We start from the raw sequence: 22,853 nt of genomic DNA, 5'->3' as shown, positions 1-22,853 counted from the left end.
CAACAGACCTCTAGGGTCACAACAACAGACCTCTAGGGTCACAACAACAGACCTCTAGGTTCACAACAACAGACCTCTAGGGTCACAACAACAGACCTCTAGGTTCACAACAACAGACCTCTAGGTTCACAACAACAGACCTCTAGGGTCACAACAACAGACCTCTGGGTTCACAACAACAGACCTCTAGGGTCACAACAACAGACCTCTAGGGTCACAACAAAAACAACAGACCACTAGGTTCACAACAACAGACCTCTAGGGTCACAACAACAGACCTCTAGGTTCACAACAACAGACCTCTAGGTTCACAACAACAGACCTCTAGGTTCACAACAACAGACCTCTAGGTTCACAACAACAACAGACCTCTAGGGTCACAACAACAACAGACCTCTAGGGTCACAACAACAGACCTCTAGGGTCACAACAACAGACCTCTAGGGTCACAACAACAACAACAGACCTCTCGGTTCACAACAACAGACCTCTGGGTTCACAACAACAGACCTCTAGGGTCACAACAACAGACCTCTGGGTTCACAACAACAGACCTCTGGGTTCACAACAACAACAACAGACCTCTCGGTTCACAACAACAACAACAGACCTCTCGGTTCACAACAACAGACCTCTGGGTTCACAACAACAGACCTCTAGGGTCACAACAACAGACCTCTGGGTTCACAACAACAGACCTCTGGGTTCACAACAACAACAACAGACCTCTGGGTTCACAACAACAGACCTCTGGGTTCACAACAACAGACCTCTGGGTTCACAACAACAGACCTCTGGGTTCACAACAACAGACCTCTGGGTTCACAACAACAGACCTCTAGGGTCACAACAACAGACCTCTAGGTTCACAACAACAGACCTCTAGGGTCACAACAACAGACCTCTAGGGTCACAACAACAGACCTCTAGGTTCACAACAACAGACCTCTGGGTTCACAACAACAACAACAACAGACCTCTGGGGTCACAACAACAGACCTCTAGGTTCACAACAACAGACCTCTAGGGTCACAACAACAGACCTCTAGGGTCACAACAACAGACCTCTAGGGTCACAACAACAGACCTCTAGGGTCACAACAACAGACCTCTAGGTTCACAACAACAGACCTCTAGGGTCACAACAACAGACCTCTAGGTTCACAACAACAGACCTCTAGGTTCACAACAACAGACCTCTAGGGTCACAACAACAGACCTCTGGGTTCACAACAACAGACCTCTAGGGTCACAACAACAGACCTCTAGGGTCACAACAAAAACAACAGACCACTAGGTTCACAACAACAGACCTCTAGGGTCACAACAACAGACCTCTAGGTTCACAACAACAGACCTCTAGGTTCACAACAACAGACCTCTAGGTTCACAACAACAGACCTCTAGGTTCACAACAACAACAGACCTCTAGGGTCACAACAACAACAACAGACCTCTAGGGTCACAACAACAACAACAGACCTCTAGGGTCACAACAACAACAACAGACCTCTAGGTTCACAACAACAGACCTCTAGGTTCACAACAACAACAGACCTCTAGGGTCACAACAACAACAACAGACCTCTAGGGTCACAACAACAACAACAGACCTCTAGGGTCACAACAACAACAACAGACCTCTAGGTTCACAACAACAGACCTCTAGGGTCACAACAACAACAACAGACCTCTAGGGTCACAACAACAGACCTCTAGGGTCACAACAACAACAACAGACCTCTAGGGTCACAACAACAGACCTCTAGGGTCACAACAACAACAGACCTCTAGGGTCACAACAACAGACCTCTAGGTTCACAACAACAACAACAGACCTCTGGGTTCACAACAACAACAACAGACCTCTGGGTTCACAACAACAGACCTCTGGGTTCACAACAACAACAACAGACCTCTGGGGCCTGTTGCACAAAAGTAGAATTAAGACATCCGGGATAAATGACTCAGCTGAGCTCAATGAAGCCAAAACATGTGCGTCCAGGCTTAATTGGTTGCACAAAGACCAAGCCAGGATGAGCAGACACGGATTCATTAAGCCAGGTGAAACCAATCCTGGATAGGTGCGCGCTCACGGCTCACTCAAATAGACCCCGCCACAGATCACAGATTAACTGATTTACCATGGCAACTAGAGCCGCGTACTTTTCCCCGTCGGAAGCACAAATCCTCATGGAGGCATACGAGGAGGTAAAAGATATAATTAAGAAGAAAGGCAACACCGCCACAGTGATAAAGCAAAGAGAAAAAGCGTGGCAAAGTATTGCAGACCGCCTGAATGCGTAAGTAGTGCACAATTACACACTCACCGCTCCGCTGAAACATCACAATTACAATTCAAATATTTAATTCACATCTCCAAAAATGCAGTTGTACTGTAATTATGAAACGGTTAAATTTTTAATTGAAATGCACTGCAGATATGAGTGAAATTGTGTAAAGTAACTCCATCACACTGTATAAAGCTATGATAAATTTTTTGATATTTTTACTGAAAACAAGACAAAAATACCAAGTAATTTTTTGCAGTGTGACTCCATTAAATGTGTGTGTGTGTGTGTGTGTGTGTGTGTGTGTGTGTGTGTGTGTGTGTGTGTGTGTGTGTGTGTGTGTGGATTAAACATGAACGGGCCAAAACGGACATGGCAGCAGGTCAAAATCAAATACAAGAACATTCTGCAGAATGGTATGGTCCCTGACTAATATTTAACAAAGCACAAGCATATATTGTACCCAGAAGGTGCCTGCTCACACATTGTCTGTACTGTTTTAGCAGTGAAAAAGAATACCCACAGACAAGGCACGGGTGGTGGGTCACCAAAGGCTGACCTTACCCCAGCAGAGGACATGGCCTTGGAGCTAAATAAAGGCAGGCCCGTCTTAGAGGGGATCCCTGGGGGGAAAGAGACGAGCATAGGTTCCTCCCAAGATGCCACCCGCTTCATTCAAGGTATGTCCTTCCATCTCTACATGGGATACAACCACATTCATATTGAATCAATTTGGACTGTCTGACTTTGGTTTACCTATTGCCTTGCAGTGTCTGGCAGCACTGTGTTCCTGTTAGAGCCACCAGCACAAGCACCAGACGATGCTGATCCAGTGAGTACTCCATCAAAGGCATACTGTAGGCCTGGCATGTCTTGTCTACTAGCTTCAATATGAATCCGATTAAATGTGATAGGGTGAAGGCCCCAGTGCAGCAGCAACAGCACATGATGGAGACGATGATGAGGAGGAGACCATCTCTCTGGATTCCAGAAGGCATGAGGTATCATGTTAAGACTGTGAAAGTACTATTTACTCTACAATGGTGAGGAGTCCTCATCAAAATCAAAAAATCTAATTTCTTTTACAGGACCCAGATGCTATACAGTGGGAAAACCAGCCTGGCAACATAGTGCGTATTAATAAAAGGACACCACATCCTGCCAAATTCCAGCTGCGCTAATTGTATTGTGTTCACAGAGCTCACAAGCTATCAGAAAGTTGTATGGCAACCACCTCCGGCGCCAAATAGAACTGGCAGACATAGACATTCAGTACAAGAAGAAAAAGATGGAAAATCTTGCACTGGAGTCCGAAATAAAAAAGAGGACAATTAGGAAACTGGACCTTGAAATAAAAAAACTTGAGAGGGAGGTGAGATATGCCTTCAATGTACACTGTATGTTAACTGTAACACAAATGTATTAATCATTATTTTTCTTTCCTCCCCCAGCTCCAAGAAGATGACACAGCTCAAAATAAAAATTAGGTATATTCTCGTAAAGTCAAGTGAGCCATGACATATGAGCTCTTATTGTGAGCACACAGGACGGTGGCATCTTTCTAAGTTTTTTTTTATTTCCCCAGCAATCAGTACAACCAAGTCATCGTTATAAGGCATCGCCCTCTTTTGCCCACCCCCCCAGCACCAGGTGTGGCCACTAGCCTATATGAAGGCCCAAAATAGTGTGTTCCTTTCTGCTCTGACAATGGCATGCCCATTCGTGCGAGATGTGGTGGATGAAGAAGCACTTGTGCTGAGGAGAGCCTTCAGGCGAGAAAGGGTCTTCAGGGACCGGTTGGACCCACTGGCCTTCCCTGATGACCATCTATATGAAAGATACAGGTTTTCTGCAGATGGCATCAGGTATCTATGCAGACTACTGGGTCCCAGGATTAAGCACCGCACTGCACGGAGCCATGCACTGAGTGTGGAGCAAATGGTTTGTGTGGCCTTGCGCTTTTTTGCTAGTGGAGCCTTCCTGTACTCAGTGGGGGATGCAGAACAGCTGAACAAGGCCACAATTTGCCGCACAATAAGGAGTGTGTGTCTGGCTATCAAAGCATTAGCAGATGTCTTCATCTCCTTCCCTGGCCACAGAAGACTCTGTGACATCAAAGAGGAGTTCTATAGGATTGCAGGTAAGAGGATCTACAAATTACAGGACAACTGTTAACACATAGTAGGATACTCATTACTTTGTGTGACAGGTTTCCCCAATGTCATTGGTGCAGTGGACTGCACACACATAAGGATAAAAGCCCCCTCAGGTGCCCATGAGGCCGATTTTGTGAATAGGAAATCCTTTCACAGCATTAATGTTCAGGTGAACATAACTTTTTGATATTGTCCATTGACGAACACTCTGCATTGCCAGTGATGTGCATTGATTGGTGTAATATTCCTCATCTTATGATTTCAGATGGTCTGCAATGCTGACTGTGTGATCAGCAATGTTGTGGCAAAATGGCCTGGCTCAGTCCATGACTCCAGAATCTTTCGGGCCTCTGAAATCTATCAGTGCCTATCACAAGGTAAGCCACACAACCCCTATTTATAACCATCATGGCTGTGTCAAGAATATCACTGTGTTTATGAGGTAGTAATGATGAGATTTTGTGTTGACAGGTGAATTCTCTGGTGTGTTGCTGGGAGACAGGGGGTATGGCTGCCAGCCTTTTCTCCTGACACCTTTCACAGACCCCCAGGAAGCACAGCAGGCCTACAACCATGCCCATGCCAGGACCAGGGCCAGAGTTGAAATGACCTTTGGCCTCCTGAAGGCACGCTTTCACTGCCTTCACAAATTAAGGGTCAGCCCTGTTAGGGCATGTGATATTACTGTGGCTTGTGCTGTCCTCCACAATGTGGCCTGCCTGAGGAAGGAGAGGGCCCCCAGAGTGCCACCAGCCATGGACTGGGACAATCCGGCAATCTTCCCTGATGACGACAGTGGTCGGCTGCTGAGGGACCAATATGTGTTGAATTATTTTAGTTAGTATGTGTGCTTTCAATTTTGGTTAAATATGTCCTGCGGTGGCAGAGGAATTTGGGTTTTTTTGGGTTCGTTTTTTGACGAATTTGGCCTCTTATGATGTTTGTGCGGTATACTGTGTGTAATACAAGGCTGCAGGGAGGCTACTGCATCCATTCATTTGTCTGTTCAGTTGATGTGTATGGATTTGTCCTGCATTTATTTTAGTGTGCAGACATGCAGGGTGTGTTATATACAGACCTTTGAATGTGTATGTATCATTTTGTATAATATGCTTGGCTTCTGTGCTTTCCATCTTGTAGAGTCACTGTGACTTCAGTTTCGAAAGGAGCTGATGGTTTACCTGCTTTGTTTTGTCCTTATTCAATAAAGGAACATAATGTTACACATTGTGTTTTTATATTCATATGGAATGTGTATTTGTTTATATGATAGAGTACTAGGGCCACACTGAAGAAAAAGGATAAAGTCATAAATTTATGAGGCTGGTTCTTTCTGCAGAAAAGCTACATATTGTTTTTACAGTTTTGATACTTATGACAATGTGATACTTAATATTCTGGCACATCAGCATGTCTTTGTTTATGAAACCATACTGAAGTACAATTTCACGAAATGCCCCACATCTGTCATTTTAACAACTGTCCTCCTTTAAAACAACTGGTTACAATATTATGACTTGTGTTTTTTTCCCCTCTGTGGCCCTAATATTCTATCATTTTATATATAGCCTTATAGTCTATGGGAAACTGTAAATTATCTAATGATAGCAACATCATCTAAAAATCATTTTTTATCCAAAATCATTGAAATTAATGATCACAAACGTTTAAATAATAACAGTGGGTCTAGTTATATGTGATAACAATGTATAGTGAGCAGTGAAATAACTATTGGTTTCCATTTGTGGTGACTGCTGACTGACATTAGGGATGAGATTAAATAGATCCTGGAATTTAGCCTGGTCTGGAGCAGGCTAGCTCCACAGAATAAATCTCCATGGTAATTTATACCATAACATATCCTCCTGCCCCCTATCCATCTTTAGTGCAACCGGATTACGGATCAATTGAGCCAGGATCACCAAGATATCCTGGCTTAATCCCTTATCCTAGTTTTGTGCAACAGGCCCCTGGGTTCACAACAACAACAACAGACCTCTGGGTTCACAACAACAACAACAACCGTACCTCTGAGATGCTGTTGTTGTCGTCGTCATCAGCAATCTCAGCGCTGTGACGACTCGTCTCCTCCACAGCCGCACGCGTCTGGTAGCCATGGTTACCATGACTCCTCCTCCCCTCCTCCACCCCTACACAGTCTGGAGAGGAGACCTGACAAAAGACAAAGAGAAAACAGGAACTTTATGAATCTTGCTTGAGAGGTGTGATACCTTCCTCTCTCTCTGTGAAGGTGGACAGTGTGTGATACCTTGCTATCTCTCTGTGTAGGTGGACAGTGTGTGATACCTTCCTCTCTCTCTGTGTAGGTGGACAGTGTGTAATACCTTGCGCTCTCTCTGTGTAGGTGGACAGTGTGTGATACCTTGCTCTCTCTCTGTGAAGGTAGACAGTGTGTGATACCTTGCTCTCTCTCTGTGAAGGTGGACAGTGTGTGATACCTTGCTCTCTCTCTGTGTAGGTGGACAGTGTGTGATACCTTGCTCTCTCTCTGTGAAGGTGGACAGTGTGTGATACCTTGCTCTCTCTCTGTGAAGGTGGGCAGTGTGTGATACCTTGCTCTCTCTGTGTAGGTGGACAGTGTGTGATACCTTGCTCTCTCTGTGAAGGTGGACAGTGTGTGATACCTTGCTCTCTCTGTGAAGGTGGACATTGTGTGATACCTTGCTCTCTCTGTGAAGGTGGACAGTGTGTGATACCTTGCTCTCTCTGTGAAGGTGGACAGTGTGTGATACCTTGCTCTCTCTGTGAAGGTGGACATTGTGTGATACCTTGCTCTCTCTGTGAAGGTGGACAGTGTGTGATACCTTGCTCTCTCTGTGAAGGTGGACAGTGTGATACCTTGCTCTCTCTGTGAAGGTGGACAGTGTGATACCTTGCTCTCTCTGTGAAGGTGAACAGTGTGTGATACCTTCCTCTCTCTCTGTGAAGGTGGACAGTGTGTGATACCTTCCTCTCTCTCTGTGTAGGTGGACAGTGTGTAATACCTTGCGCTCTCTCTGTGTAGGTGGACAGTGTGTGATACCTTGCTCTCTCTCTGTGAAGGTGGACAGTGTGTGATACCTTGCTCTCTCTCTGTGAAGGTGGACAGTGTGTGATACCTTGCTCTCTCTCTGTGTAGGTGGACAGTGTGTGATACCTTGCTCTCTCTCTGTGAAGGTGGACAGTGTGTGATACCTTGCTCTCTCTCTGTGAAGGTGGGCAGTGTGTGATACCTTGCTCTCTCTCTGTGTAGGTGGACAGTGTGTGATACCTTGCTCTCTCTGTGAAGGTGGACAGTGTGTGATACCTTGCTCTCTCTGTGAAGGTGGACAGTGTGATACCTTGCTCTCTCTGTGAAGGTGGGCAGTGTGTGATACCTTGCTCTCTCTGTGAAGGTGGGCAGTGTGTGATACCTTGCTCTCTCTGTGAAGGTGGACAGTGTGTGATACCTTCCTCTCTCTCTGTGAAGGTGGACAGTGTGTGATACCTTGCTCTCTCTGTGAAGGTGGACATTGTGTGATACCTTGCTCTCTCTGTGAAGGTGGACAGTGTGTGATACCTTGCTCTCTCTGTGAAGGTGGACAGTGTGATACCTTGCTCTCTCTGTGAAGGTGGACAGTGTGTCTCCTCTTCTCTGATCTGTAGACACTGATCTCCTCCTCTCCTTTAGCCTCCCTCCAGTCCAGCTGTCTCCTACACACACACACACACACACACACACACACACACACTTTTGAGGACCAGGTCTCTGTGTGTGTTTAGGTGTGTTTTTGATTTGATTTGATTATTATTATATACCCCTTTTTCTCCCCAATTCAATTGGTAGTTACAGTCTTGTCTCATCGCTGCAACTCCCTACGGACTCGGGAGAGGCGAAGGTCAAGAGCCATGCGTCCTCCGAAACATGCCCACTTAACCCGGGAAGCCAGCCGCACCAATGTGTCAGAGGAAACACCGTGCACCTGGCGACCGTGTCAGGTAGCGCACGATGGGACAAGAACATCCCTGCCGGCCAAACCCTCCCGTAACCCGGACGACACTGCGTCGCCCCGTGGGTCTCCCGTTCGCGGCCGGCTGCGAAAGAGCCTGGACTCGAACCCAGACTCTCTAATGGCACTGCGATGGAGTGCCTTAGACCACTGCGCCACTCGGGAGGCCGTGTTTAGGTGCTTTACCTGAGCTCAGCGTCCCCCAGCTCAGGGACCAGTACCCTCCTGCTCCATGCCACCAGGTCTGTCTCTGTGGCCATCTGGCTCCGGGGGGCGTTGCTGTGCATCTGTCTCACCCCCTCGATCTGACCGCTGCGACGCAGACCCACATTGGGGGGGGAGTGAACCTCTGGGGGGGGGGGGGGGGGGGGGGTACGGTTAGCACCAAAGGTATCCCATTTTAGTCCTGTTACACCCAACTGGGTGTAAAGGCTTGACTCAAATAATGAACTGTCTCGGCGAGCCCTGGTGTGTTTGTGCGTCTGTGTGTGTTTACCTCTGTTGTGTGTGTCGGTAGACAGTCTCTGGTCCTGCTCCTGCTGAAGTCTGTGAATCATGTTGTCTAGAGGAGAGGCTCCTTCAACAGCCTGTTCACTGACCACCTGGTTCAGGCCTGACACACAGAGAGAGAGAAAGAGACAGAGACAGAGAGACACAGAGAGAGAGAGAGAGAGAGAGAGAGAGAGAGAGAGAGAGAGAGAGAGAGAGAGAGAGAGAGAGAGAGAGAGAGAGAGAGAGAGAGAGAGAGAGAGAGAGAGAGACACAGAGAGAGAGAGAGAGAGAGAGAGAGAGAGAGAGAGAGAGAGAGAGAGAGAGAGAGAGAGAGAGAGACAGAGAGAGAGAGAGACAGAGAGAGAGAGAGAAAGAGAGAGACACAGAGAGAGAGAGAAAGAGAGAGACAAAGAGAGAAGGAGAGAGAGACACAGAGAGAAGGAGAGAGAGAAAGAGAGGAAGAGAGAGAGACAGAGAGAAAGAGAGGGAGAGACACAGAGAGAGAGAAAGAGAGAGAGAAAGAGAGGAAGAGAGAGAGACAGAGAAAGAGAGGGAGACACAGAGAGAGAGAAAGAGAGAGAAAGAGAGAAAGAGAGAGAGAGAGAGAGAGAGAGAGAGAGAGAGAGAGAGAGAGAGAGAAAGAGAGAGAGAGAGAGAGAGAGAGAGAGAGAGAGAGAGAGAGAAAGAGAGGGAGACACAGAGAGAGAGAAAGAGAGAGAAAGAGAGAAAGAGAGAGAGAGAAAGAGAGAGAGAGAGAGAGAGAGAGAGACAGAGAGAGAGAGAGAGAGAGAGATGTTTATTGTATACATTGGGGTCCATAATTCAAATACTGAGCTATATTGCTCCAAAACATGGAATTTATAATATATTATACTAATGCAAATGCATTATAAAGACATTTTGTATAACAAGTAATCAAAACAGATTGACACCTGTTTTCAATACCTCTCAATACCTCACCTTGCGAGGATAACGGCACTGAGCCTTTATATAAAATGTTTTATGAGTTGGAGAACACCTTGGGAGGGATCTTAGACCATTCCTCCATACAGACTCCTTCCAGATCCTTGATATCCTTTGTCTGTGCTTATGGACTGACCTTTTCAATTCAAACCACAGGTTTTCAATGGGTTTCAAGTCCGGAGACTTAAATCAAATCACATTTTATTTGTCACATGAGCCGAATACAACAGGTGTAGACGTTAACGTGAAATGCTTACTTACGAGTCGTGTCCCAACAATGCAGAGTTAAAAAGCAAGAAAAAAATTGGCCAAATAAAAAAAGGAAATGGTAGCACAATAAAATAACAATAACATAGAGAGATGAACACAGATATAACCTGCAGACCCTTCACATATATATATGTTTGGGGCAAATCCAACACATCAGATGGAGCCGATAGAGATGGCAGCTTCACTTCTAGTCCATAGAAAACTGTGCAGCATTTTGTTTTTTTACGTATTATTTCTTACATTGTTAGCCCAGAAAATCTTAAGTGTTATTACATACAGCCGGGAAGAACTATTGGATATCAGAGACGTCAACTTACCAGCACAACCAGTACTACGACCAGGAATACAACCAGGACTACGACCAGGAATACAACCAGGACTACGACCAGGAATACAACCAGGACTACGACCAGGAATACAACCAGGACTACGACCAGGAATACAACCAGCACTACGACCAGGAATACAACCAGTACTACGACCAGGAATACAACTAGGACTACGACCAGGAATACAACCAGGACTACGACCAGGAATACAACCAGCACTACGACCAGGAATACAACCAGTACTACGACCAGGAATACATCCAATACTACGACCAGGAATACAACCAGTACTACGACCAGGAATACAACCAGTACTACGACCAGGAATACATCCAATACTACGACCAGGAATACAACCAGTACTACGACCAGGAATACAACCAGCACTACGACCAGGAATAGAACCAGTACTACGACCAGGAAATACAACCAGGACTACGACCAGGAATACGACCAGGAATACAACCAGTACTACGACCAGGAATACAACCAGTACTACAACCAGGACTACGACCAGGAATACGACCAGGAATACAACCAGTACTACGACCAGGAATACAGCCAGTACTACGACCAGGAATACAACCAGTACTACGACCAGGAATACAACCAGTACTACGACCAGGAAATACATCCAGGACTACGACCAGGAATACAACCAGCACTACGACCAGGAATACAACCAGTACTACGACCAGGAAATACAACCAGTACTACGACCAGGAATACAACCAGCACTACGACCAGGAAATACAACCAGGACTACGACCAGGAATATAACCAGCACTACGACCAGGAATACAACCAGCACTACGACCAGGAATACAACCAGGACTACGACCAGGAATACAACCAGTACTACGACCAAGAATACAACCAGCACTACGACCAGGAATACAACCAGCACTACAACCAGGAATACAACCAGGAATACAACCAGGACTACGACCAGGAATACAACCAGCACTACGACCAGGAATACAACCAGTACTACGACCAAGAATACAACCAGGACTACGACCAGGAATACAACCAGTACTACGACCAAGAATACAACCAGCACTACGACCAGGAATACAACCAGCACTACAACCAGGAATACAACCAGGACTACGACCAATAATACAACCAGGACTACGGCCAGGAATACAACCAGGAATACAACCAGCACTACGACCAAGAATACAACCAGGACTACAACCAGGAATACAACCAGGAATACAACCAGGACTATGGCCAGGAATACAACCAGGAATACGACCAGGAATACAACCAGGACTACAACCAGGAATACAACCAGCACTACGACCAAGAATACAACCAGGACTACGACCAGGAATACAACCAGGAATACAACCAGGACTACGACCAGGAATACAAAATTCATAAAAGCAACAAAGTGTTTCCACACCTCACAAGCTACAGACAACAGACAACATGGAAAGCGGCAATACACAGCTAGGGATTATGTTCACAAATCTGATTGACCTTTAGTGTCTTCATGCATGTCTTCATGCATTTTGTGAAAGTGTGATATGTGGTGCAGTTATGTGTGTCTGATGGCAGTGTATTCCAGACATGGGAAGCTCTGCTAAAGGTGTCCCGCAGGGGTTGATTTTGGGACCTGTCCTCTTTACAGTATATAAATAATATTGGTCTATCTGCAAAAACCTGTTAAGATTCATCTTAACATTAGACTTTTGTACGCTATTGCCCTTACGGCTGAACAGGCTATGACCTGTAATCTAATTTGGGTTTCTTGGAGAAAGTCCTTGTTGATTTAAAATTGGTACTTAATGCGGGAAAAACGAAATGTATGCTGTTTTGTAATTACTGTAGAAATATTCCAGATGTTTTACACATGCATTGGATGGTCAAGCAGGTTCCCACCTTGTAAATATCTGGGCTTTTGGATTGAAAATAATTATAATTTTAAAACACATAAGGATGAGCTAGTGAAGAAGCTGAGATTTAAAGTAGGCTTATTTTATAGCCATACACTGAGAGGACAAAACATTAGGACCACCTTCCTAATATTGAGTTGCAGCCTCCTTTTGCCCTCAGAACAGCTTTAGTTAATCAGGACATGGACTCTACAAGGTGTCGAAAGCGTTCCACAGGGATGCTGGTCCCATGTTGACTCCAATGCTTCCCACAGTTGTGTCCAGTTGGCTGGATGTCCTTTGGGTGGTCGACCATTCTATATACACGGGAAACTGTTGAGAGTGAAAAACCCAGCAGCGTTGCAGTTCTTGACACAAGCCGGTGCGCCTGGCACCTACTACCATATCCTGTTTACTACCATATCCTGTTTACTACCATACCCCGTTCAAAGAAACTTAAATATTTAGTCTTGTCCATTCTCCCTCTGAATGACACACATACACAATCCATGTCTCAATTGTCTCAAGGCTTAAAAATCCTTATTCAACCAGTCTCCTCCCCTTCATCTACAATGATTGAAGTGGATTTAACAAGTGACGTCAATAAGGGGTCATAGTTTTCACCTGGGTTCACCTGGTCAGACTATGTCATGGAAAGGGCATGTGTTCATAATGTTTTGTCCACTAATTGAAGATCATACCTCTTCCTGCCAGGTCTTGACTGTGGTGACACTATTTACCAGGATGCAGCAGCCACTACTCTTTAACCTCTGGATGTTGTCTACCATGTTGCTGTACCACAGGTGAGAGTAAAGGTTTTGTCTGTAATGTCTTTTCCGTTATGTGTCAGACCACAGTAGGACTGGCTGTCTCCGTTAGTGTCGGATAATGGGGATCCTAATCAAATCAGAGTTCAGAGAGAGACCTCCTCTTTACTTTCTTTTAGTTTTACAAAGCTCTATTACACAGGCTTCCCACCTACGTCACTTCACTGTTCAAATGATACAATATGAGAGACACCAAACCATTTCCCAGGGATGGTTAACTCTCCAGGTTCCACTAGTATGTACAGATGTAGGTAAATCCCCCCCCCCCATTTTTTAAATATCCTACAAAACGACCTACATCATGACTCTCTGGTGCCTCTAGAGCAGTTTAGGACCAATATCCTACATCATGACTCTCTGGTGCCTCCAGAGCAGTTTAAGACCAATATCCTACATCATGACTCTCTGGTGCCTCCAGAGCAGTTTAGGACCAATATCCTACATCATGACTCTCTGGTGCCTCCAGAGCAGTTTAGGACCAATATCCTACATCATGACGCTCTGGTGCCTCCAGAGCAGTTTAGGACCAATATCCTACATCATGACTCTCTGGTGCCTCTAGAGCAGTTTAGGACCAATATCCTACATCATGACTCACTGGTGCCTCCAGAGCAGTTTAGGACCAATATCCTACATCATGACTCTCTGGTGCCTCTAGAGCAGTTTAGGACCAATATCCTACATCATGACTCTCTGGTGCCTCCAGAGCAGTTTAGGACCAATATCCTACATCATGACTCTCTGGTGCCTCTAGAGCAGTTTAGGACCAATATCCTACATCATGACTCTCTGGTGCCTCTAGAGCAGTTTAGGACCAATATCCTACATCATGACTCTCTGGTGCCTCCAGAGCAGTTTAGGACCAATATCCTACATCATGACTCTCTGGTGCCTCTAGAGCAGTTTAGGACCAATATCCTACATCATGACTCTCTGGTGCCTCTAGAGCAGTTTAGGACCAATATCCTACATCATGACTCTCTGGTGCCTCTAGAGTAGTTTAGGACCAATATCCTACATCATGACTCTCTGGTGCCTCTAGAGCAGTTTAGGACCAATATCCTACATCATGACTCTCTGGTGCCTCTAGAGCAGTTTAGGACCAATATCCTACATCATGACTCTCTGGTGCCTCCAGAGCAGTTTAGGACCAATATCCTACATCATGACTCTCTGGTGCCTCTAGAGTAGTTTAGGACCAATATCCTACATCATGACTCTCTGGTGCCTCTAGAGTAGTTTAGGACCAATATCCTACATCATGACTCTCTGGTGCCTCTAGAGTAGTTTAGGACCAATATCCTACATCATGACTCTCTGGTGCCTCTAGAGCAGTTTAGGACCAATATCCTACATCATGACTCTCTGGTGCCTCTAGAGCAGTTTAGGACCAATATCCTACATCATGACTCTCTGGTGCCTCTAGAGCAGTTTAGGACCAATATCCTACATCATGACTCTCTGGTGCCTCTAGAGCAGTTTAGGACCAATATCCTACATCATGACTCTCTGGTGCCTCTAGAGCAGTTTAGGACCAATATCCTACATCATGACTCTCTGGTGCCTCTAGAGTAGTTTAGGACCAATATCCTACATCATGACTCTCTGGTGCCTCTAGAGCAGTTTAGGACCAATATCCTACATCATGACTCTCTGGTGCCTCTAGAGTAGTTTAGGACCAATATCCTACATCATGACTCACTGGTGCCTCTAGAGCAGTTTAGGACCAATATCCTACATCATGACTCTCTGGTGCCTCCAGAGCAGTTTAGGACCAATATCCTACATCATGACTCACTGGTGCCTCCAGAGCAGTTTAGGACCAATATCCTACATCATGACTCTCTGGTGCCTCTAGAGCAGTTTAGGACCAATATCCTACATCATGACTCTCTGGTGCCTCCAGAGCAGTTTAGGACCAATATCCTACATCATGACTCACTGGTGCCTCCAGAGCAGTTTAGGACCAATATCCTACATCATGACTCTCTGGTGCCTCTAGAGCAGTTTAGGACCAATATCCTACATCATGACTCTCTGGTGCCTCTAGAGCAGTTTAGGACCAATATCCTACATCATGACTCTCTGGTGCCTCTAGAGTAGTTTAGGACCAATATCCTACATCATGACTCTCTGGTGCCTCCAGAGCAGTTTAGGACCAATATCCTACATCATGACTCTCTGGTGCCTCCAGAGTAGTTTAGGACCAATATCCTACATCATGACTCTCTGGTGCCTCTAGAGCAGTTTAGGACCAATATCCTACATCATGACTCTCTGGTGCCTCCAGAGCAGTTTAGGACCAATATCCTACATCATGACTCTCTGGTGCCTCTAGAGCAGTTTAGGACCAATATCCTACATCATGACTCTCTGGTGCCTCTAGAGCAGTTTAGGACCAATATCCTACATCATGACTCTCTGGTGCCTCTAGAGCAGTTTAGGACCAATATCCTACATCATGACTCTCTGGTGCCTCTAGAGTAGTTTAGGACCAATATCCTACATCATGACTCTCTGGTGCCTCTAGAGCAGTTTAGGACCAATATCCTACATCATGACTCTCTGGTGCCTCTAGAGCAGTTTAGGACCAATATCCTACATCATGACTCTCTGGTGCCTCTAGAGTAGTTTAGGACCAATATCCTACATCATGACTCTCTGGTGCCTCTAGAGCAGTTTAGGACCAATATCCTACATCATGACTCTCTGGTGCCTCCAGAGCAGTTTAGGACCAATATCCTACATCGTGACTCTCTGGTGCCTCTAGAGCAGTTTAGGACTAATGTTGAATGAATTTTATGAGAAATGCAACTGTTTGGATTGAATGTAATTAATTGTATTTGAAGCTGTGGTGTTGATTGTCATTTGTAGTTTATTTTATTTGTATTGATTATTTTGAATGTGTTGTTTTGATGTCCTCAGGGTAACATTGTAAATGAGATCCTGGTCTCAGTGACTCTGAGACTCCCTGACTCCCTGAATAAAGACAAGGTGACTCCCTGAATACAAGTTCAATTAATATAAAAATATATAGAATATATTAAACTATTGTAGAGTTTCTGCACCTAAATATAAACAGGACCTGCACACAAAATGAGTACCTATATCTGTCAAAGTCAAGCAAATCCAGATAGGCCAACCACTATCTTGTGGATGAAATAAATGTCACAGGAGGAGGTGACTCCCTGACAAACTGACATGTACCTGAGGAGGAGGAGGAGATGACTCCCTGACAAACTGACATGTACCTCAGGAGGAGGAGGAGGTGACTCCCTGACAAACTGACATGTACCTGAGGAGGTAGAGGAGGAGGAGGTGACTCCCTGACAAACTGACATGTACCTGAGGAGGTGGAGGAGGAGGAGGTGACTCCCTGACAAACTGACATGTACCTGAGGAGGTGGAGGAGGAGGAGGTGACTCCCTGACATGTACCTGAGGAGGTGGAGGAGGAGGAGGTGACTCCCTGACAAACTGACATGTACCTGAGGAGGTGGAGGAGGAGGAGGAGGTGACTCCCTGACAAACTGACATGTACCTGAGGAGGAGGAGGAGGAGACTCCCTGACAAACTGACATGTACCTGAGGAGGAGGAGGAGGAGACTCCCTGACAAACTGACATGTACCTGAGGAGGAGGAGGAGGAGACTCCCTGACAAACTGACATGTACCTGAGGAGGAGGAGGAGGAGACTCCCTGACAAACTGACATGTACCTGAGGATGAGTAGGAGGAGACTCCCTGACAAACTGACATGTACCTGAGGAGGTGGAGGAGGAGGAGGAGGAGGAGGTGACTCCCTGACAAACTGACATGTACCTGAGGAGGTGGAGGAGGAGGAGGTGACTCCCTGACATGTACCTGAGGAGGTGACTCCCATCTGTGGTATGAGCTGTTGGTCTCTGCAGCTCTCCCGTCCGGGTACGAGGCGCTGGTATGGAGGAGGGTGGGGGTTCCCGTCCACGTCCACCAGGAAGGGAGGGGGCATGAGGTGTGGTGCCTGCTGGGTCTGCTCGTCCAACACGTAGTTATTAACATCACGGATCAACGGGCGGTAGTCAGTATGGAAGAACATCTGGTCCGCTATCTGAGGGAGGGAGGGAGGGAGGGAGGGAGGGAGGGAGGGAGGGAGGGAGGGAGGGAGGGAGGGAGGGAGGGAGGGAGGGAGGGAGGGAGGGAGGGAGGGAAAGATTTGGTTTATAGTGTAGATTTGTTGAGTAGTTTTACAAAAGGTTGCAGACCTCGTACTATAATAATAGTAGAAGTAGCATAGTATCATAGTAGTATCGCAGTAGTATAGCAGTAGTAGAAGTAGCATATCATATAGTATAGTAGTATAGTATAGTAGTAATATAGTAGTAGCAGTAGTACAAGTAGCATAGTATTATAGTAGTAATAGTATAGTATCGTAGGGATCATAGTAGTTGTAGTATAGTAGTAGTAATATAGTAGTATAGTTGTAGAAGTAAAGAATCACAGTAGTAGTGGTATAGTATCAAAGCAGCAGTAGTAGTAGTAGTAGTAGTAGTAGTAGTAGTAGTAGTAGTAGTAATATAGTATTGTAGTAGTAGTAGTATAATATCGTAGTAGTAGTATAGTACTGTAGTCGTAGAAATAAATAGTATAGTATCATAATAGTCGTAGTAGTCATACAGTATCGTAGAAGTAGTATGGCGTAGTAGTATTAGTAGTAGTAGAGTATAGTGTATTAGTACTATCATAATATAGGAGTAGTAGTACTGGTAGTAGTAGTGGTATTAATAGTAGTAGTAGTAGCAGTATCGTAATATAGTAGTAGTAACAGTATTAGTAGTAATGGTATAGTAATGTAGTAGTAGTAGTAGTAGTAGTAGTATAGTAATGTATTAGTAGTAGTAGTAGTAGTAGTAGTAGTGTTATAGTAGTAATAGTATAGTATTGTATTAGTAGTACTAGTAGCGGTAGACCAGTATTGTAGTAGTTGTATCATAGTAGTAGTGCAGTATTGTAGTAGTAAAAGTAGTATAGTACCTTAGTAGTAGTAACATAGTGACATAGTAGTATAGTAGAAGTAATAGTAGTATGGTATCTTAATAGTAGTAGTAGTAGTAGTAGTAGTAGTATAGTACCTTAGTAGTAGTATCATAGTAACATAGTAGTATAGTAGAAGTAATAGTAGTATGGTATCTTAATAGTAGTAGTAGTAGTAGTAGTAGTAGTAGTAGTATAGTACCTTAGTAGTAGTATCATAGTAACATAGTAGTATAGTAGAAGTAATAGTAGTATGGTATCTTAATAGTCGTAGTAGTAGTAGTATAGTACCTTAGTAGTAGTAACATAGTAACATCGTAGTATAGTAGACGTAATAGTAGTATGGTATCTTAATAGTCGTAGTAGTAGTAGTATAGTACCTTAGTAGTAGTAACATAGTAACATCGTAGTATAGTAGAAGTAATAGTAGTATGGTATCTTAATAGTCGTAGTAGTAGTAGTATAGTACCTTAGTAGTAGTAACATAGTAACATCGTAGTATAGTAGAAGTAATAGTAGTATGGTATCTTAATAGTCGTAGTAGTAGTAGTATAGTACCGTAGTAGTAGTAACATAGTAACATCGTAGTATAGTAGAAGTAATAGTAGTATGGTATATTAATAGTCGTAGTAGTAGCACAGCATTGTGGAAGTAGTATAGTGTAGTAGTAGTAAATTATCGTAGTAGGAGTAGTATGACAGTAGTAGCAGTAAAATCAGTATAATAGCATAGCAGTAGTATTAGTAGTATTATAGCATCATATTGGTACTAGTAGTAGTAGTAGTAGTAGTGTATTATCGTACAAGTAGTTGCACTAGTATTAGTATAGTAGCATAGTGTCATAGTAGTAGTAAAAGTAGTATATAATTATATTAGTAGTAGTAGTAGTATAGTATCGCAGTAGTCATAGTAGTTGTAGTATAGTAGTAGTAGTAGTAGTATAGAATCGCAGTAGTAGTTTTAATGTAGTAGTATAGTAGTAGTAGTAGTAGTAGTAGTATTGCAGTACAGTAGCAAGAGTAGAAATTGTATAGTAATAGTGGTAGTGGTAGTAGTATAGTATCGTATTAATAGTAGTATTATAGTACCATAGTAGTAGTATCGTAGTACAGTAGCATAGTAGTAGTAGTAGTCAAAGTAGTATAGTATCATAGTAGTAGTAGTAGTAGTAGAAGTAGTGTTATAGTAAGGTAGTAGTAGCAGTAGTAGTATTGTTAATGTATTGTAGTATAGTAGCAGAAGTAGCAGCAGTATCAGTAGCAGTGTTATAGTATTGTAGTAGTGGTAGTAGTGTTATAGTAGTAGTATAGTATTAGCAGTAGTAGTAGAAGTGGTATAGTATTATAGTAGCAGTATAGTAGTAGCAGTATAGTAGTAGTATAGTAGTACTAGTTATATAGTATAGTAGTACTATCGTACTATAGGAGTAGTGGTTCTAGTACTAGTAGTAGCAGTATCATAATATAGTAGTAGTATTAGTAGTAGTAGTAGTAAGTAGTACAAGTAGTAGAAGTAGTGTTATGGTAATGTAGTATTATTGTAGTGGTAGTAGTAGTATTATTGAAGTAGTAGTAGTAGTAGAAGTAGTATTATAGTAGTATATAGTGGTGGTAGTAGTGGTATAGTATTGTAGTATTATAGTATAGTGGTAGTAGACTCCTAGTGTGTACCTTGTCATACTTGCTGCTGGATCCGAAGCCGAAGATGAGCAGGTGACCATGTGAGTCTGTAGCAGCGAAGTGCTGTCCATCAGGACTACACTTACAGTCAAACACCGCCCCATGGCCTTGACCTTCAATCTGGAGACAACACAGATAACCAGAGAGTTATTACAGTCAAACACCGCCCCATGGCCTTGACCTTCAATCTGGAGACAACACAGATAACCAGAGAGTTATTACAGTCAAACACCGCCCCATGGCCTTGACCTTCAATCTGGAAAAGGGGAAAATGTAGAGTAGTTACCATAGATGGGTAAACACTGGATAGGGGGTGTTACCGTGCATTTACCCTCCACTACACCACTGGATAGGGGGTGTTACCGTGCGTTTACCCTCCACTACAGCACTGGATAGGGGGTGTTACCGTGCGTTTACCCTCCACTACACCACTGGATAGGGGGTGTTACCGTGCGTTTACCCTCCACTACACCACTGGATAGGGGGTGTTACCGTGCATTTACCCTCCACTACACCCCTGGATAGGGGGTGTTACCGTGCGTTTACCCTCCACTACACCACTGGATAGGGGGTGTTACCGTGCGTTTACCCTCCACTACACCACTGGATAGGGGGTGTTACCGTGCGTTTACCCTCCACTACACCACTGGATAGGGGGTGTTACCGTGCGTTTACCCTCCACTACACCACTGGATAGGGGGTGTTACCGTGCGTTTACCCTCCACTACACCACTGGATAGGGGGTGTTACCGTGCGTTTACCCTCCACTACACCACTGGATAGGGGGTGTTACCGTGCGTTTACCCTCCACTACACCACTGGATAGGGGGTGTTACCGTGCGTTTACCCTCCACTACACCCCTGGATAGGGGGTGTTACCGTGCGTTTACCCTCCACTACACCCCTGGATAGGGGGTGTTACCGTGCGTTTACCCTCCACTACACCCCTGGATAGGGGGTGTTACCGTGCGTTTACCCTCCACTACACCCCTGGATAGGGGGTGTTACCGTGTGTTTACCCTCCACTACACCCCTGGATAGGGGGTGTTACCGTGTGTTTACCCTCCACTACACCCCTGGATAGGGGGTGTTACCGTGCGTTTACCCTCCACTACACCCCTGGATAGGGGGTGTTACCGTGCGTTTACCCTCCACTACACCCCTGGATAGGGGGTGTTACCGTGCGTTTACCCTCCACTACACCCCTGGATAGGGGGTGTTACCGTGCGTTTACCCTCCACTACACCCCTGGATAGGGGGTGTTACCGTGTGTTTACCCTCCACTACACCCCTGGATAGGGGGTGTTACCGAGTACTCGTACAAAACAAGTATTGTAACGGATAAGGATAATTTCCCGAATACGATTATGACAAGTATTGTTTGTAAATGTCTGTCATCGGAAAAAAGATATAATTTTCAGGCGGCATCTCTCCTTCACTCAAACAGTGTGACGCGCTGTGTGCTCCAATCTACTATTGGCTCGGTCTTCGGTCTGTAAAGAAACAGGGCGGGGTATCAGTTGAGCCAGCTGCAGTGATTGGATTAGAACAAGCCGCTGCTCTCATTTCCCCAGACAGACACGGTTCTGTTACAGTCACTCGTGTCAGGGCACAAGTCACCCCTTTGTAGAAGGTTTATTTTGATTGTAGAAATGTTGTGGCATAAGAGAGAGAAGTTTTGCTCCTCTTGAAAGTGAAACGATACATTGGGGCGAGTGAGTTCTCCCACCTCCATCTAAATGTGTCTGGAGTAAATGCAGGCAGTACTAGCCAGCCATGCATTAGGCTATTTACTAACCTATTTCATTGATCATTGAATAGGACTAAGTAAATCATGTGCATTTTCAGCTGTGATTTACCTTTGAACAATGTGAATGAGTGAAGGAACATAACGATGTGCTCTGATATGCTCTCTGAGTGACAGAGCAGTAATGAAGGAACATAACGATGCTCTCTGAGTGACAGAGCAGTAATGAAGGAACATAACGATGCTCTCTGAGTGACAGAGCAGTAATGAAGGAACATAACGATGCTCTCTGAGTGACAGAGCAGTAATGAAGGAACATAACGATGCTCTCTGAGTGACAGAGCAGTAATGTTAGTGAAGGAACATAACGATGCTCTCTGAGTGACAGAGCAGTAATGAAGGAACATAACGATGCTCTCTGAGTGACAGAGCAGTAATGAAGGAACATAACGATGCTCTCTGAGTGACAGAGCAGTAATGTTAGTGAAGGAACATAACGATGCTCACTGAGTGACAGAGCAGTAATGAAGGAACATAACGATGCTCTCTGAGTGACAGAGCAGTAATGAAGGAACACAACGATGCTCTCTGAGTGACAGAGCAGTAATGAAGGAACATAACGATGCTCACTGAGTGACAGAGCAGTAATGAAGGAACATAACGATGCTCACTGAGTGACAGAGCAGTAATGAAGGAACACAACGATGCTCACTGAGTGACAGAGCAGTAATGTTAGTGAAGGAACATAACGATGCTCTCTGAGTGACAGAGCAGTAATGAAGGAACACAACAATGCTCTCTGAGTGACAGAGCAGTAATGTTAGTGAAGGAACATAACGATGCTCTCTGAGTGACAGAGCAGTAATGAAGGAACATAACGATGCTCACTGAGTGACAGAGCAGTAATGTTAGTGAAGGAACATAACGATGCTCTCTGAGTGACAGAGCAGTAATGTTAGTGAAGGAACATAACGATGCTCTCTGAGTGACAGAGCAGTAATGAAGGAACATAACGATGCTCACTGAGTGACAGAGCAGTAATGAAGGAACATAACGATGCTCTCTGAGTGACAGAGCAGTAATGAAGGAACATAACGATGCTCACTGAGTGACAGAGCAGTAATGAAGGAACACAACGATGCTCACTGAGTGACAGAGCAGTAATGAAGGAACATAACGATGCTCACTGAGTGACAGAGCAGTAATGAAGGAACATA

At 44.7% G+C, this 22,853-nt stretch overlaps 2 protein-coding genes across 7 annotated transcripts in view; one reads left to right on the top strand and one right to left on the bottom strand.

The window, feature by feature from the left end:
- Window positions 1-22,853, bottom strand: part of LOC139555909 (PH-interacting protein-like) — a 142,184-nt gene that overhangs the window by 75,509 nt on the left and 43,822 nt on the right. For both annotated transcript variants that reach the window (XM_071369272.1, XM_071369273.1), the window contains exons 17-22: window positions 19,881-20,009; window positions 17,062-17,287; window positions 8,933-9,049; window positions 8,623-8,785; window positions 8,041-8,140; window positions 6,476-6,619 (exon numbers count right to left, since the gene is read on the bottom strand). In XM_071369272.1, the coding sequence (XP_071225373.1) occupies window positions 6,476-6,619; window positions 8,041-8,140; window positions 8,623-8,785; window positions 8,933-9,049; window positions 17,062-17,287; window positions 19,881-20,009 (879 nt within the window). The remainder of the gene's footprint in view (window positions 1-6,475; window positions 6,620-8,040; window positions 8,141-8,622; window positions 8,786-8,932; window positions 9,050-17,061; window positions 17,288-19,880; window positions 20,010-22,853) is intronic.
- LOC139555910 (putative nuclease HARBI1) lies at window positions 1,921-5,691 on the top strand. 5 transcript variants are annotated; one of them, XM_071369277.1, is made up of 9 exons: window positions 1,921-2,707; window positions 2,795-2,971; window positions 3,062-3,123; window positions 3,206-3,292; window positions 3,380-3,663; window positions 3,743-3,778; window positions 3,877-4,431; window positions 4,713-4,824; window positions 4,919-5,691. In XM_071369277.1, exons 7-9 carry the CDS (start codon window positions 4,363-4,365, stop codon window positions 5,287-5,289), a joined length of 552 nt encoding a protein of 183 aa, XP_071225378.1. In that variant the 5' UTR covers window positions 1,921-2,707; window positions 2,795-2,971; window positions 3,062-3,123; window positions 3,206-3,292; window positions 3,380-3,663; window positions 3,743-3,778; window positions 3,877-4,362; the 3' UTR covers window positions 5,290-5,691. The 5 variants fall into 4 exon arrangements, with proteins under 5 accessions (XP_071225378.1, XP_071225377.1, XP_071225376.1 ...); XM_071369276.1 differs by having other exon boundaries at window positions 3,743-4,431; XM_071369275.1 differs by having other exon boundaries at window positions 3,380-3,778.

The sequence above is a fragment of the Salvelinus alpinus genome, chromosome 27, assembly GCF_045679555.1.
Source record: "Salvelinus alpinus chromosome 27, SLU_Salpinus.1, whole genome shotgun sequence".
NCBI classification, from domain to species: domain Eukaryota; kingdom Metazoa; phylum Chordata; class Actinopteri; order Salmoniformes; family Salmonidae; genus Salvelinus; species Salvelinus alpinus.
This window is presented reverse-complemented; position numbering and strand designations above follow the sequence as displayed.